The sequence below is a fragment of the Melozone crissalis genome, unplaced genomic scaffold (genome assembly GCF_028551555.1).
Source record: "Melozone crissalis strain CALT ecotype California unplaced genomic scaffold, PUWL_Pcris_2 ptg000132l_1, whole genome shotgun sequence".
In the NCBI taxonomy this organism is placed as follows: domain Eukaryota; kingdom Metazoa; phylum Chordata; class Aves; order Passeriformes; family Passerellidae; genus Melozone; species Melozone crissalis.
The window spans coordinates 4,074,364-4,092,305 of record NW_026535905.1 but is presented as its reverse complement, the minus strand read 5'-3'; the positions used below and the strand labels follow the sequence as shown (position 1 = coordinate 4,092,305).

Here is a 17,942-nt window from a genome sequence, read left to right as displayed (position 1 = left end):
TTAGACTGCACTTGCTACTATTTTGCCTGTGTTTATTTAGCACCTCTGAGATGCTTCTGTAGCTTAGGTAGGTGAGAAGTGAACACCTCCACTATTTCAGAGAAGCAGCATCTCCATTTACATTTGGAGAGCAGTCAGGAGAGGGGGCTGGGGAGGTGGGGCTGCTGCTTCTGCTGGTGGTTGTGCCCTCCTGCCTGAGGGATGCTCGTGAAGCTGCTGTGGGTGCATCCAGCCTGGTGTGCCAGAGGGGAAGGTCGGAGAATCACAGATGGTTTGGCTTGGAAAGGAACTGAAAGACCATCTTGTTCCACCCTCTGCCATGGGCAGGGACACCTCCTGCTATCCCAGGTTACTCCAAGCCCTGTCCAACCTGGCCTTGGACACTTCTAGGGATGGGGCAGCCATCAAGACCCTCACAGTGAAGAATTTCTTCCCAATACCCCATCTAACCCAGTCATTCCCCCTGTCCTGGAACTCCATGCCCTTGTCCAAATCCCTCTCCAGCTCTCCTGGAGCCCCTGTGAATTATTTCTGTGTTGTTTCATCACTCCAGAGCAGCTCATTGAAAGCTGCAGTTTAGCATTGGACTGTCACACTATGCCAGCTATATGGTGTGTCTGTGTAACACAGCTTTGTGGCAGGTAGGAACATTTGATTTATTGCTAAAAAGGAGATCAGCAGCCTTATTAGCATTGCAGGAGACATGGACAAAGGTGCAGAAACCAAACCTGTGAGCACACAGCATTTATTTTCCCAGTAGTGTGGGTTCTTCTGACAAAGAAATTCATCAAACACTCTTATTTATATGGTCTTGTCTCCAAGTTACTCAGAAAAACTAGGTCCCTCAGTATATAATATGCTTCCTTCTACTCAAAGGCAGTTTCTCCTCCTGTCTTGCAGTTGTGGCATTGTTTATCTAAAATATCCATCACACTTTGCAGTGGAATTTACCTTGAAAGTTGCATTTTCCGTGGTCTAAGGGCAGTTGTGTATTCACTGTCTCAGGAAGTGTTAAAAACCCTGTGGATGTACATTCTGGGGTGACTTATGATGCTTGTAAGTGGCCAGCAGGAGCAGGGAGGTCATTTTTCCCCTGTACTTGGCACTGGTGAGGGCACACCTCGAGTGCTGTGTCCAGTTCTGGCCCCTCAGTTTGGGGAGGACTTTGAGATGTTTGAGCCCATCCAGAGGAGGCAAAGAGGCTGGAGAGGGGCTGGGAACACAAACCCTGTGAGGAACCCCTGAGGGAGCTGGGGGTGCTCAGCCTGGAGAAAAGGAGACTCAGGGCTGCCCCCATCACTCTCACAGCTCCTGAAAGGGGCCTGTGCTCAGCTGGGGCTGGGCTCTGTCTGCAGCAGCACTGACACAGCCAGAGCACACAGCCTCGAGCTGCACCAAGGGAAATACAGGCTGGAGAGAAGGAAAAAGTTTTTTACAGAAAGGTGATAAAGTTCTGCCTGGGGAGGTGGTGGAGTCACCATTGCTGGATGTGTTTAAAAAAACCCTGGATGTGGCACTGGGTGCCAGGGTTCAGTTGAGGTGTTGGGGCTGGGTTGGACTCGATGATCATGAGGGTCTCTTCCAACCTGGTCATTCGGTGAGTTCTGTGAATTCTGTGTATTCCCCATTGTTCTGTTTATGCTGGCTATTAAGTTCTGCACCTTTAAGTGTGCAGTTTGTTTGCAGAAACTGCACCAGATTCCCCTGTATTCCTTCTCATGAGCTCCATTGTCTGCAGCACAGACAGCAGGACATAGCTTTCCTTTGCTTTTAGTTAGTTTTTTTAACTAGATGAAGCAAAATGTTCCCCAGACGGTAGCTTTTCTTTTTCTTGAAACTGATAAGCCTTGCCCTGAACTGAAAACCCAAGAAAACCACCAAAAGTTCAAAGCTGTGGCCCACTGAGGCCCAGGGCATGACATTTTCCAGCACAGGAGGAAATAATAAGAGACTGAGTGAGCTGAGCTACACCCCACAACAAGGACTCTCTCTGAATTTGCCAACTCTTCAGAGCAATGAGAGATTCCATTGTTTAATGTTATTAATTTTTCCATGTTTGTGAGCACTTTGCTTGTTAAATAAACAGCTTTTTCCACTTTTCTCAAAGCAGATTTATGCCTTCCAAACCCATGGGAGAGAGGCTGCTTGAATTTGCTTTCTAGAGGGTCCCCTTTGGAGGCTTCCTCCCAAATCTGCCCTAAACCAGGACAATGTAGCACTTGGTGAACATGATGGTGGCAGGCTTATGGTTGATGGGCTTAGAGGTCATTCCCAACCTTAACCATTCTGTGATTCTAAATCTTTAAGAACCATGTTAGGAAATGGTCTCTGCCCTGAAGAGGTATTCTAAACAGATGAATTAATGTGTTTAACAAATAAATGAGGCAGAGGTTCTGAAGAAGCTGCTGAAATTTCCTTAAGACTTTCTATGTGCAGAAACCTGAGGATGAGCAGATTTTTCATGAGCAATAAGGCAATTTCACATAATAATGAAGCCATTTAATTGGAAAATGCAGGCAATGATACAGTAATTCTAGGGTTTTTTAGAGTTGTAAAATTGTTTTAAATTATTAATGTAACATTTTGCTTTTGCTTTCCATTATATTTCTTATAAAGACTGTGAGAGGTTTTTTGGCATGGTTGAAAATGAGATTCTAGTGCAGATTGATGTCACGAAGTTTCAATAATGATGTGTTCTCTGATTATACAATACATTTACATAGTGTATACGGCTATTTTCAATTTTTTTAGTTGAAGTATGAATAATTTTTCCATTATTTTACATTTCTGAAGTGGTGTCCTCTAGTTTATTAGTGTATGAGATAGTTTATTGCCTTCTGAACAAGAGAAAGTTGGTTTAGAGCAGTACTTAGTATGAGAGGTTTATTTTCAAAAGTCTCTAATATTTATTACAACTTGGCAACTTCTCTGTAAACACACCTTGGTATAATTTAAGGAAAAAAGAAGAGTTGAAGAGGAAATAGTTAACTATATTTAAAGAAGATTATATCACAAGTTTTGCCAGTTTTCAAACAAATCTTCAATCATGTTAAAATTAATTTTCTTGGATTTTGTTTCAGCAACTGCAGCCAAAAATTATGTATGTTTACAGTCATCTGAACATTTATAAAGAGGTTTGAAACACTTAATTATAAGGAGTGAATTATGGTATCAGTCCTTGATTTATGGCTCTAATCTTAGTTAACTAATTAGAACTGTAAAGTGTTCCAGTTCATTTACATTATCTTTCATTAGGTGGCTTTTAAGAAGTGATGGGAAATTGCAACTTTTAAAGAAATTTATTTAGCCTGCCAACTATTTTTTCTGCTTTTCAAAAATACATTATTTCCTTGTTAATATACGTGTAAGAGTTTTATAGGTGTCAATACCATAGTCTGAAGTTGAATTTTGGCACCAGGTTCTCTTTGAAGAAGAATAATATCTTTTGTAAGCAAGAAATTGCATTTCTTTGGTTACTGAACATCAGGAGCTGGTTCTCATCCTGTCTCCTTTTTCCCAAAATTCCAAAACCTGCTTTCCTTGTGACATATTTGAGAAAGAGTTTAAAATAAACATCTAGACTGTCTTTTATTTATAACCACCCATCAGAAAGTAACTACATCATTATTTTTTATATTTTAAGCAAAACTGAGGTTCATAGTGTTGGGCTGAGGTGCAACTGGCACAAGGTGATTCTGAGAAAATTCTGGATATTGGGAAGGATAAAAGTCACCCATGGGTGATCACCCTTGAAGTTGATCAGGCATTCAAACAGTAGACAGAGAGGTTTGGAAAATCTCCAAAATGGAATTCTGATCTTGACTGGATGAACCCTTGAGCAACCTGGCTTGATGTTAAAGTTGTCTGTGTTTTAAAGAAATGTTTAAAGTATAACTTTCAGGAGTTCATTCCAACCTAAATTACTCTGTAATTCTGAATTGTCATGAACGGATATCCCAAACAAATATTTAATAATATTTAAGCCTAAAAATGAATAATAAAAAAAAGTTTTATGGGATATGGTTGAAAGATTATTGAGTACAACTGAGTGACTTTTATTTTTAATGAGCCAAGTTTTGATCATCATAAATATTTCTCCTTATTTACAAATACCACAGAAGTATATTCCCTTTTTCCAGTTCAAAGTGAGGAGAGCTGGTTTGGGTTAATTATGCATTCTCTGTGCTACACAATTTATTATTTAAAATCTAAATACTATTTGTATGTAGTCTGTAAAGAAATTCTTAAATTTATTAATGGAGTACAACATATCTGCTTGTGAAAATGTTGAGTTGGGTTTCAGGGTTTAGACATACTGGAGATATTTGATCTGTACATCGTTCATCTTTGATCTGTAGGTTGTTCATCTTCAAGGCTCAAAAAGTATGGAGGAATGCAGAGAATCCCCGATGGGTCAGGCTGGAAGGCCCCACAGAGGTCGCCTGGTCCCAGCTCCCTGCTCAGGCAGAGCACAGGGCACAGGGCTGTGTCCAAGCAATTCTGGAATATCCCCAGTGAGGAGACTCCACAGCCTCTTTGGACAATCTGCTTAGTGCTCTCAGTGAAGTTCTTGTGTTCAGGTGGAACTCCCTGGGCTCAGTTCCTGCCCTTTCCTCTGGTGCCATTGCTGGGCCCTGGAGCAGAGACTGGGCCCTGCTCTGACCTTCCTGCACCCAGGGACAGCCAGGGACACCCGGGGACAGCCAGGGACACTCAGGAACACCCAGGGACAGCCAGGGCTTAGGGCCCCTCTCAGCTGTGGCTCCTCTCCAGGCTGAACAGCCCCAGCTCCCTCAGCCTTCTCTGGGCCAGGAGATGCTTCAGTTTCCTTCATCACCTTTGCAGATTCCCCGCTCCAGGAGCTCCAGGTCTCTCCTGTCCTGAGGAGCCCAGAACTGGACAGAGTTCTCCAAATGTGGCCTCACAGGGTTGAGCAGAGGAGCAGGATCCCCTCCCTGCACTGCTGGGAATGCTCTACCTAAAGCACCCCAGGATGCCATTGGTGTTCTTGGCTACCAGGATGCACTGCTGGCTCAGGGACAGCTTGTTGTCCATGAAGGCATCCGGGTCCTTCTCCCAGAGCTGCTCCATCAGGTCACCCCCTACCTGTGCAGGTCCAGAGGTGCAGGACACTGCATTTGCATATGCAAATAGATTGGCCCATGCATATTTCCATATGTTAGGTAGGTTTTTGGGTCTCACAAAAGAATTGAGTGCAGGGTCTTCAAATCTAAGGAGCTAAATTTGATTCATGACTTGCTGAGAGGTGTAAGATCTGTCTGAAAGTTTCTATGTACAGAACCTTACACCTAGGGCTGTAAGGAAGAGGAGGGAAAGGGAGACATTTCTGGAAGGATTGGTTAGGGATCTGAAACAAGCAGCTATTCTTTTCAATATTTTTTTCTTGCTAATTCCATAAGTGGCTTATATAGTTCATTTGGTGCAGTCATAGTCCTGCTACTGCCACGTGAAATATGAGGTTGTGAAAATGAATTTATACAGCTGAATTCTTAAAATCCCAAGCATTACCGTTTGGCTCAAAAGCCCCATTACATAAATATGCACAGGCCTAACTCTTGGAGAAGTCATTTCTAATTTAGGTGCTTGTAAAACTGCTCTGCTTACTGCTGTGAAACACAGACCCTAGAAGATACATGTGAGACATAATTTCACATTCTGGCTAATGCAGCATTTTTTCTGCCAAGTCAGCAGTTCCTGGAGCTGGAACAATATGTTATCTGGTTAAAATTCTTCTATTTTTCCTTTTATTAAAGAATGGATTTTCATAAATTCCCTGTGTTTATTACTATTTAACTGCTGAGGACTCAGTGAAGTTACAGATTTCTCAGAGGTTCCTTTCTCTGTATAAGAGTGAGAGTTATGAGGTCTGTGTGTGAACTGGAAGTGTTATTGAGAAATAAGATCTTTTCTAAGAGCCTTGTCCTGCTGAAATTAAGAAAGTAAAGTGGAGTTTGTCTTTAGGTTTGAATAAATCCATTTGAGCATTTTCTGATGAATAATAGATACAATTTTCAGTGCTAAATGCACATGTTGGTCATGTGTTCATGTTCCTAAATTTTAATGTACTTTTTAATACACTGTGTTGTTTTTGTTGTTTTTTTTTTATTTTTCAAATTATTTGTGTCATTTGGCTTGCACTTGCTGATTGCTCTTGGATATTAAAGAAATAGACTAATCATAAAGCTATCAGAACATTGTGAAAATTAAAATGGCTCATTAACAAATCTTATGTGCTTTAAAATAGGTGTGATTATTAGAAATCAGAATGCTTTTAGATTTTTCATTTCTATTTCATGATTATTTTCTTTTTTAAAGCTCAAATAACAAGTGCACAGCTTACAGGGCATTTTTTTGTCCATATGCAATTAGGAGACTTCTTTGAATGATTCCAGCAAAAGGTTCCTGAATTACATGGTGTTGTAAATGTGCCTGAGAGTGAGAGCAGGTGATTATTGCTTTTGTATTTCTTACCTTGAACTGCAAAAGGAGAAAAGCAGTTCTCATAATTGAGAAGTGACTCAAAACTCATAACTTCACATGAAGTTTTACTGTGAGAAGAGTAGAATCAATGTGGTTTAAACCTGTTTGATATTTAGTAATAAGTTTGATATATACAGTACACAAGTGTTTAGTAGTGATCATAATTTGGAATTAACCTTTTTTGTTGGAAAAGACTCTTTGAAAATCAATTCTTTTTCTAGTAGAACAAAGATATTTTGCTAACCAGATGACTATTTGACAAACTGAAGGTGTTTCCAGACTGTCTTCATATAGTGCTCCCTTTTTAGTTAACTAATCCAGCACTTTTTTCCTGGCTAAAAACAAAAAAAAGCTGTTAAAAGATGCTCTACAGAATGGAAGTCAGAGATTTAGTAGTTTTGTGTGTCATTGTCTAGTAATGATTTCCTTACAGTCTTAACTTCCTCAGTTTTTTAAATTCATGTAATATTGAGGGAATATAGTAACATTTCAGCAGTGTAGGCTGCTTATTAAAATAATCAAAATGAAATTGTTAACAGAGAATATCCCTCTCTATCTTCAGGAATAAAAAAAATTATACATTGCATATAAATGTCCTGAAGAGCCAAGAAACGTTCAGAATATTTGTGGAGAAATAATATTGCTTTAGCATGGAATGGGTTGGGTTGGAAGGGACCTTAAAGATCATCTTGTTCCAAGACTCTGCAATGGCCAGGGACACCTTCCACTATCTCAGGTTGCTTCAAGCCCTGTCCAGCCTGTCTTTGGAGACTTCCAGGGATCCAGGGGCAGCCACAGCTTCTCTGGGGACAATGGTTATGAATTTTTATATAAATCTACGTATATATATATTTATATACATGCATACATACATATATATATCTTAAAATAAAACATACTAATTTATTTTATTTTACTTTTTTTAATGTGTATGTATATTTCTCTAATATTTACTTTTTCAGGAATTTGGTAAATATTTGCTCCAGGAAAGTTTTGATAATCCTTACGATCCCTTCCAACCTGGGATTCTGTGATAAATTATTTATAGGAAAGACTAAAAACTCTTCCACTATCACAGGTTGCTTCAAACCCTGTCCAGCCTGGCCTTGGACTCTTCCAGGGGTCCAGAGGCAGCCACAGCTTCTCTGGGTAACAAGGTTGTCAATATATATACATATTTATATATATACACACACACATAGATATACATATTTCTCTAATATTTACTTTTTTAGAGTGTGGTAGATATTTGCTCCAAGAAAGTTTTGATAATCCTTGCGATCCTTTCCAACCTGGTATTCTATGATAAATTATTTCTAGGAAAGACTAGAAAAACCTCTCCAAAGGCACTGAAAATGCCAGAAACACGCGACCGCTCGCCATTTTCCCATTTGACCATTTTCCCGTTTTGCTTTTCCTTCCAGAACAAGATCATCCTGGACCCGATGACGTTCAGCGAGGCGCGGTTCCGGCCGTCGCTGGAGGAGCGGCTGGAGAGCATCATCAGCGGCGCGGCGCTCATGGCCGACTCCTCGTGCACGCGCGACGACCGCCGCGAGCGCATCGTGGCCGAGTGCAACGCCGTGCGCCAGGCCCTGCAGGACCTGCTCTCCGAGTACATGAACAACGTAAGTGACAACGGGCACCTCAGCCCCCCTGAGGCTGCAGCTGCTTTAATGTATCTCAGATGTTTTAGCGTGGCTTTGTGCCGAGCTGGTTGAGTTGTTGAAGTTTTTAATGCGTTGCAAACGTTTGACAAGAGTTGGGTATGATCAGAAGCTCACCGGGGGTGGTGTTGTACCTGCCAAGGAACTCAGTGCTCCCCTTGAATTTGGCATTGAAGTTTCTTTTGATGTGATTGCTAGCAGTTCTTTTGGAAGTAGAATACTTTTAAAAATGAAAATAATAGTGAGTAATCTAAATGCGATCTCGGTGCTCCCCATGAATTTGGCATTAAAGCTTCTTCTTATGTGATAACTAGCAGTTCTTTTGGAAGTAGAATACTTTTTTAAACAAAAACAATGGTGAGTAATATAAATGTGAAACAGCCCAAGAATGATTTTCTTATTGAACAGGAATATGGGTAATTTTCAGCATGCTTGCCCCTGTGGGATGGTCATTGTGTTTGATTTTTAGGATGTTACCCATAGATATTTACAAGAGATTGACTTTTTGGTGTATGGATTAAACCACTGAAGGTTTCACTTTCTGGTGGAGCTATGAAATACTCAGTTGCCATGAAAGTAGTGAGTTCAGCACTAGTGCTGTTCACACAATCTTAAAATTAACTCTCTGGGTAGAGTTTCCAGAGGTGTTGGATTGTTCAACATGGTGTGAACTGGCAGTGCATAACCTTTGTTCTGCACAAACAGAACTTGTCTCAGAAAATTCTCTCCACCCAATGTTGTGTATTAAAACTCAGATGTTCTACTGCCATGTCCTTTTGAGGATGTGGGAAAAGGACCAAAGCAGCATCAAAAACCTGTTTTAAATTTAAAATATTTGCCAAGATGTGTCAAACTGAGCATCCTCTACTTTGCTGTTTCTTTGGTTGCTCTCAGAGTATCAGATGACACATTTTGATCCCATTTTGCTGGAATCATCATCAAAATAATGCTGAAGAGGGTGTTCAAGCATGGACCTTTAACATTGTTATTTCCATTGGTTCGGTCACAGTTGTTAGAGTGATGGAATTCAGTATCAATAGTGCAAACTTCAGACCTTTATTCACTTCATTTTACAGTTCAGGCTTAAATGTTGCTTTTCAAAGACATTGTTCCATGTACCAGAGTCACCTCAAGGAATAGCTGTTTGATTGAATTGAAAAGCATTATTTGCCTCTTAGTTTTTTGAAATGATGGTTGACAGGTTCTTGTGCAAGCATGAATGAATGTGAAGTTTTGCTGCTGTGTTAGTTATAAAAGAGAACATTAAATACCAGGTGTTGAGCTTGTGGTGGAAAAGAACTTGCTGAGTTTCTTCCTACAAAATCTTGCTTTGTAGAAGCAATACTGGTATAATCCTTAAAGGTCTTTTGAAAAAAACTTTAAGAATTGATGAGTGGTGGCTTCTCATTTTATTGTGGCGCCTCTTTTTCAGTACACAGAGTTTTGGTAATGATGCAATTTGTCCTTGGACCAGAAACATTCTTACTTTGTTTCTGGCTGCATTTACAGAGGGAGGAAACCTTTACATTCCTGCAGGCATTTATGACCACTCTGAAGGCTGCTAATATTTTCATCATTTTTACTTAAACACATAATGGTGTGAGCAGCTGTTTTTATGGTTTCCACAGTATAGTTTTTATTCAGTTTTTTTTTTTTTTCCCCTTTTTTGTGTCCTTCTTAGTCTGAGTTGCACAACCCCTGTAATTTATTTATTTTTCTGCCTTATACTGAATGTAGTCAATGTATACTGAAATGTAGTCAACTTAAGTAAGATTTTTTTTTTATATCTATTGAGTAAACATTATAAAAACTGAATATATACTTAATTTACATAAAATGCAGAACTTCTGATTTTACCAGATCTGGTGTGGTAGAATTTTACAATGATAACTTTCAAACTGATGTTAGCAGTTACAAGGGATGGGATTAAGATTAGATATTGCTATGCCTAAATTTAATTTTTTTGTACATAAGGACAGGTAAAGTAGGGGGTGTCAATTCAGTTCTTTAAGGGTGGATGCCATTTTAAGATACCAGCTTAAAAAATTCCAATGCTTCTTTGAGCATTGACTCCTCAATCTGCCCCTCCAAGGAATTTGAATCCTCCATGGGTCAGTTTGTAGCTGCCAGCCAACTTCCATGTCATGTATGCTCTAGGAATGGACAGATTGCCAGAGTCCTTCCTTCATTCAATCATTTGAGCCCCCGTTGCCTAATCTCCAGTTATAATTGTCAGAGACCAGATCAATACTGGAGATGAGATCAATACAGCCAACAGAGCCTGAAGAGCCATTGAGATGACAACTGTTATAATCTTATATGGGCAGGGGGTAAATTAAATATCTCTAGACTTCTCTGATATATTAATTAAATCCCATAGCCAGGACAGAAAGTCAGATCCTGAGCTTGTAGGCAGCTCCTGTTATCTAAAGGTTGAATTTCATCCATTCTGCCATGGCAGAATTTGCTTTGGTACTAAACCTATTTTCTTGAAACCTGTGGATTGTTTTTCTTGGTTTCTCAAAAGTATGTTCAGTATAACAGAAAATCTCACTTGGAAAGGATTTTAAAACTTTCACAAGTTTTCAGAAGGATAAAAGTGAATGGGACACACCAAACATGGCACAGTCCTAAGTCAGATCAAGGTTGATTTTGCAGAGATGCACATCTTTAACATCTTCTGCCTGTGTGGATTTAAACCACTGCAATCCTGCTCTTGCTTTAGAGATTGTGAAATTAATCAGTCATTCATGTTCTGGGGTTTCTTCTGTTTGATGATAGCTGGAAAATGATGATTTTTTTGGGATGAGTGTTGATCAAATGAGCATACAGCAAAGTAAATGCTCTGTGATGATATTTAAAGAATGCCGATGAAGGGCAGGGTGTTGGCAATGTTAGGTCAGTCCTTCTCCAGCTTAAAATAGTTCCTTTTCATTCATCTACTTCTATGATTTGGGTTCAGAGAAATGCTTCCTACAAACCTTCAAGAGCTGAAGGAAAAGGCTATGAGTTGAAGAAAAAGTAGATACTTTCAAAATTTTGGCACCAAAGAAATATCTGAAAATAAAAGGTTGGTAGAAAGAAGGAGAGGGGAGATTTTTACTTAGGTAAGGGAAAATGGTGCTGCTTCTGCAGCTGTATTATTTACTGTTATAAAAGATGTGTTATGGTTTCTGCTTCCTTCTCCTCAGATAAATGTTGATTTGCTCCATTTCCTACCTGTCAAATAATGGTTTTAATTAGTCCCTAGGCTCTTTATGAGTTCTAGGAATAATTATATATTTGTATAGTTACTGCATTGACCAGAGTCTCACAGTACCTAAACCCTCTGGAAGGGAGATCCCTGGGAGTTCTCTGCAAGAATTTCTGTGGAGATGAGCTATAAACTGCTTCATTATTCTTTGTATATCCAGAATTATGCATATTCTTCATTTGCCTTATCTGTAACTGTGACAAAATCTTTTCCCAGCTTGATATCTATTATTTCTCTCATGAACTCAACTGAACTTTAGAATCTGTTACTTTTGGGAAGCAAAGACAAGAGAGTTCTCAGTTTGCTGTGTCAGATGACTTTTTTTTGCCAGTGTCTCAGAGAAAATTGATAGAGTATTTTTCAGCTTCTTATGCATGTGTGATAAATCCCATAATTTATTTCAAAATAAAATTACATTTCCAGACTTCTGTCCTACAGAGAAGACCTAAATGCAGCTCCACAGAAGCTCTTAATGCAATTGTTTTCCATTTGTCTAAATGAAAGCCTTATTTAACGGATGGTTAGCTCTGATTGGGGTCTAGTTTCCTGCTGCTTTTCTCTCCTGGATCCTTCATGATTTATATTGCAGGCTGTCAGGGAGCAAAAATACCAGGAACCTGGGAGTTCCAGCTCTTAAACTCCTGGCTCAGAAATGCGCTGCCAAACTCAACCCAGTGCTGGGCACCCTTTCTAGCAACACTCTGGGTGCTGCTGGGTTGAGGTCTGATTAACATAAGAAAGAGAGAAAATTATATCTTTAGAAAAATATGCTTAAAAAAGAATGCTTTGAATTCCCTCTGACATCATCAGAGCCAGTGCCAGAGACAGACTGAATGTTGTGTTGCTGGGGTGTATCAATGATAAATTTGGAAAGCAGTTGACAAGTGAGTAAGCCATGAGTGTTAAAGACCTCTGTAATCACTCCAGTACTGGCTTGGCATTAATTCAAATCTGATTTTGAAAAGGCATTTCCCAGCTGGTTCAAATATGATTTTCTCCTCTAAAGCCTTTGGGCTCATTATTAAGCCAACTCGCATTCTCCAGCCTTGCTTTGCCTCTTATCCAGTGTTCCTGCTCCCAGTCCCTGCTGACATTGCAGAGGAGCTTTTCTTTTTCATTATAAATGGTTTTTTGGGACAGATATTTCTGTGTGTCTGAGTGCTATGATCAGTTCTTAATGGAGTCTTGTATTACTGCTGATGATTTAATGTTTAGACGTGAGAATCACATCTGAGAAATAGATTTCCCAGAGAGGCTGTGGAATGTCCCTCACTGGAAATATTCCAGAATAATCTGGATGCAATCCTCTGTAATGTGCTCTAGGAAAACCCTACTTTACCATGTGGGTAATGTTTGCTCTTTGAAATCTTACTCTCTAAAGTTACTACCTGTCCTTGATACCTGCTTACTCCTAAGTTGCTATATGTTCTAATTTGTGTTTCTTCTAAAGAAGAAAATGTAATTTCTTCAAAAGAGGACATAGCAGAAAAACAAATGAGAAAGCACAAGGCTGCTGGCAGCTTCTCTTCACAAATAGATCAGCAAAAAATTGGAATGGCTCAAAGGAAAAACAGAGTGCTGCAGTACATGGAGATGAAATGTCCTTAGCAGACAGCTGGTTATTGTGCTTGATTGGAGAATGAAAAACATGATAGCAACTGAAAAATCCATAAACTCTCAAGATGCTCCCAGCTGTCACATTTAACAGCTCCATCTCAATTCATATTTAAGATCAGCAATAATTGGTGTGTACATTTCAGCTCTGGAGCTGACTTGCGTGAGGTTAATCTGGGTGACAGTGAGCAGTAAATTACAGTTATGAGACAGAGGAATGTCCAGAGCTGTCCTGAGATGAGGAATCAGGGATGAGTGACAAGAGATTGACTGCTGGAGCAGCAGCAGCGACTGATTCAGCCGTGACTGCCACAGCAGGGCAGTTTTTCCATCCGTACCATTGTCAAATTCCTGGCTGGCCAAATAATTTTTAGAGGACAGCAGCTTGTTTAGAGCTTTCCCCTGTATTTCAAGGTGGAGATGAGCTATTTTACTGTTCACTTGACTCTTTTAGAGCAGTTTTGTCTTTGTGTACTTGAAAGAAACAAGCAGAAACACAGTAGTTACTACTGGAGGAATAGGATAGGTTCCCAAATGTTCTCTGCATTGCTTCTTGGTCAGTTTAAGATTTTTGCACTTATGGATCCCTCCTGAGTGCCTTGACTGCTCACAATTGTGCATAAATCACTGTCTAAGTATGCAACCTGCAGTGTGACTTGAGACACCTTTCCAGGAACCTTCTGTCTCTTCTATTTTGATGATGTCAGGCCCTCATCATAAGGCATGTCCATTATTTTTCAGTAGATTTATAGAAATGCTGCATTATTTACAATTCCACAAGCTAGTTTTGATTTATTTATTCATTCATGAATTTCCTGGTTTTGTAATTCCATATTCAGAGTTTGTTGTGTTTTTCTTATCAGATTCAGAGAACCACACTGGTGTTTACAATCAGAAATGAATAAAAAAGCTCTGACAAAGTGAAACTTCATGGCTTGGAAATGACAAATATCCTTTAAAATTGTCCTGAATTCAGGTTCTGTTGATTGCAGATTTATACATCCCTGTTGGGATGAGTAGATTTTTAAAATTACAAAAGTAATTTGCTCTTTACAACTACCTGTTACAATCTACTCTAAAAGGGGAGAGTAGCCCACGTTCTTGATAATAAATCCCTTGGGGTTGATTAGAGTGAAATGACCCTGAATGAGTGTTTTTTGTAAATATACACATGTAGGGTTTATTGTAGAATAATTTGGTTGCAAAGGAAAACAGATATTGCAGGCATTTTGGCTGTTAGCTTTAGTAATATAAGAGCACAAAAATCACCTAAGAAAATGCATGAGAAAGAAAAGGACAAGAATGAAACTATCTCATCACCCAAAGGCTTCACAATGAGACTTGCTCAGTGCAATTTTGATGGTAGTTGGTCAAAATAATGGTCACAGACTAGACCCATCAAATGATGGAAGAAACCTCCAAACCACCACATTTATTGGGTTTCTATTCACTCAGATTCAGGTAGGAACACCCAGGTACCCAGGTGAAGTTCCCCTGGGGTGGGGAACTGCAGCTGGGCGATGTCGTGTTGTGGATCAGGGACACCTGGAGGATGGAATGCTCTAGATCAGGGACACCTGGATGATGGAAAGTTGTGGATCAGGGGACGTCTGGATGATGGAATGCTCTAGATCAGGGACACCTTGGTGATGCAATGTTGTGGATCAGGGGACAGTTCAGGAGTCTTTGATGCCTTCTAATTCCATACAGCTGCCCATCACATCATGGCCCGTCATGGCCCCTCAGCAGAGTGAGCACCTTCAGGCCATGTGTGAATGTCCCAGGACCTCCTGGACAGGGGAGTTACCACAGTTAAGTTCTCAGATAAGGACAAGGAGACAGTTCCTGCCTCACAGGGCTCCCCTCTTTCCTTATCTCATCCATCACCAGCTGTCTCACTGCTTCTCTGACTCTGTGATTCTTATATTTGTGAGAGGAAATGGTGGTTTTAGACCACAGTGCTGGATTCTCCTTGGTGCTATCAACCAGAGAATGTTTTGCCTTCTTTTTGCTCTTTGTCTTTAAAGGCAGACCATGATATGTCATTATAAAAGTGTTGTATGTCATGCTAAAATGTAAATAAAGCAGAGGAGGTTTATGGAGTGTAAGGCTGAATTGCTGTATTAGGTTGAGTGATGTTTCTAACAAGATACTTACCTCCAAATTAGCATGGAAGTTTTCTAGACTGACAGTAAAATCAAACCTGATTTTCTCAGCTCCTGTAGGGCTTAGTCTGCCTGGGCCTCTCCTACTCAACATTCAAATTGAGGTCATATCAGTCTCAATTCATTAAAGTTTGAGTGCCCTGCCATTTCCACATTAAAATTCTGCATTAATTGTATAACTGCAGTGTTTGCCTGTTAAACTGGAAGCTGGGAGAAAACCAACACATGGCAGAATGAAAGTCACAAAAGTCAAAATGGTGTGGAATATAATTTTGATGATTTTTCATTGTTTTTGACCAACAACCCAAACTGCCTTCTTATAAAATATTATATTAATTTCTGATGTGCTATAATTGCTATAGGGCAACTATGCTATAGTACTCTAGGGAATAAATTCTTCAGTAAGTGGACCCAAATTTTATCAATAGTCAGGGAACTTGCTTTTCTTGAGCAATGTTTTTGTTTTTCCTCATTGTTTTATCTCATATATGTATGTATGCATACAGAAGGTCTGACTGTACTGTTGGTACCTTTGAGAGTATTTGATAGTTTTAAACTTAGTGTATTCAGAGAAAATAAAAATGTGTTGTTTCTTCAGAAAATCAAAGTCAAAGCACACCAATGCCCCAAAATTGCATTTTCATGTTCAACTCATTTAATTTTGCATTAATTAGTTAGTTGTTTTGTTTTTTCTAAAGTGTGTTCTTACAGAAGTGCTTTTGATATGCTGGAAAGCATTGCCTCAATTTCAGATGCAGTCTGTCTGAAAATGATCTTGTTAAAGCTGTTAGTCCACCTGAAAAAAGTCCTCCATCAATCTTGTCTATATAGTGTGATTCATAACCTCTCTAATTTTATTTCTACTGAAGTTAGCATTTATGGGCTATTCATTTGTTGTTTTTCCATGTCTGCAAGTCAATATCAATATGGGAGAAGTTTATAATGCATTTTATACTATACATGTAATATGATTATTAGCTTTGTATATACCTGCTTTTGGTGTCCAAATCTTTCTTTCAATATTTACAAAATCCAGATTAACATTGTTGGGTGTTGTATTCTTTTGGGTGCAAAGAAAAATATTCCCAATGCATTTATGGAGCTACTGGGAATGAATCAAAATAAAAGAAGCATGGGCCTACTGCAATTAGTGAGCTTTCAAAAAAAACCACATCAAAAATCTGTGTTTCCTTGGAGGCTACAAAAAATTTTGTGTTGCACATTAAAATCCTTCAGTGATTGTATAAATGAAGTGTTTGACTGTTGAAAGGGGTGCAAAATGTATTTTCAAAGACATGGGATTTCTCTCTTTTTGATTTATTTTCTTTAAAAACCACCTGAATCTTCTCAGCAGTAGGACTGAATTTTTACTATAACTGGGCAAATTCTGAATGGCTTTGGTTTGTCTGTTGCACTGAAAACTCAGATAAAAATGACACATGATTAGATCAGCATTTGGATAGTCAAGGATTCACTTCACCTCAAGAAAGGTCCAAGCTCTTCTCCTATCAGTAATGTCCCTGCAGTATTTACAGTGCCATTAGCAATCCAAAGTACAGAAAATATGTCAGTTCTGTGTAAACCTGCAGTTTATCCTGCACTGGTTGGGATTATTTTTATTTGTTTACACCAGAAATGCTTTTACAAATGAGAGGAACACTCTGCAAGGCAGTGTTGGAGGAATTTGCTGTAATTTAGGGAATTTTCAGCTGAAATGATGGTGCTGGATATCCAGAAGAGGGCATGCTTGCACATCAGAAATGCTTTGTGCATCACTAAAGATCTGCATGCTGATGTGGTACAGCTGTAATCCAAGAAAATGTAACAGTACACAGAGAAAAGATGTTTCCTTGTTAGTAGCTATGGATTCTTCAGAAACAAATAGATTCAAAAGGTTGTTTGGGGAAAAAAAAGTATTTCAATAAAATGAGTATTAAGTGGATGAGCTGTCAGATAGAAATCAGGTGTTAAGAAATGAGGTTCTACTTGCATTTTTTGGTAAATTATTTCAGCTATGGGTACATGAACACCATGAACACTTGAGAACATGGAGATTCTTGTACAGAATCATTTCCAAGTTCTACAGGAATGAAATTCATGATAATATGAAACCACATATATCAGTGTTTGGTGGGGTCTGATATTTAATCTGGGAAATGATTTTACACTTCCAAAGTGCATTAGAAATGCAAGGGCATACATTTTGTGACACAGTAACTTGTTGCTTTTCCCAGAGTTGTGCATTAGCCAGATGTTGGGAGCACATGAAGTTGGTTTTTATATTTTCACTTGAGGAATGAAAGACAAAAAAGGTCTCTGCAGTAATCAGTTCCCTGAAAACTTGCTTAGTGAGAGTAGGAGGATTGATTTTTTTTTTTTTTTTTTTTTTTTTTAAGATGAGCTGAAGGATTAAGCAATTTTCTTTTTGGATTGGATTATTTTTTGAATTTGAAGTATTGATTCAATCTTCATAGTATTTGGAAACTTTTTCAGAACTTTTTCTTTTAACAGATATTGCAGCTGTTTACAATATTTTGGATACAACAGAATGAAATGAAACATTTTATGAAACTAATTTGTCTATAATTTGCCAATTAATTTGTCTCCCTGTCCACATGAAGGAGTTGAAACTCTATGATCATTATTAATCCATCCAGCCCAAACTATTCTGTGATCCTATACCAAAGCTTTAAGCTTATCTTCTTTATAAATAAATAGTGTTTAATTTTAGGGTAACATACT

At 38.9% G+C, this 17,942-nt stretch overlaps 1 protein-coding gene across 2 annotated transcripts in view; it reads left to right on the top strand.

Annotated features, from left to right (window-relative positions):
- The window catches only part of CTNNA2 (catenin alpha 2), a 480,539-nt gene that overhangs the window by 133,148 nt on the left and 329,449 nt on the right, over positions 1-17,942 (top strand). For both annotated transcript variants that reach the window (XM_054293256.1, XM_054293255.1), the window contains exon 7: positions 7,926-8,129. In XM_054293256.1, coding sequence (XP_054149231.1) covers positions 7,926-8,129 — 204 coding nt within the window. The remainder of the gene's footprint in view (positions 1-7,925; positions 8,130-17,942) is intronic.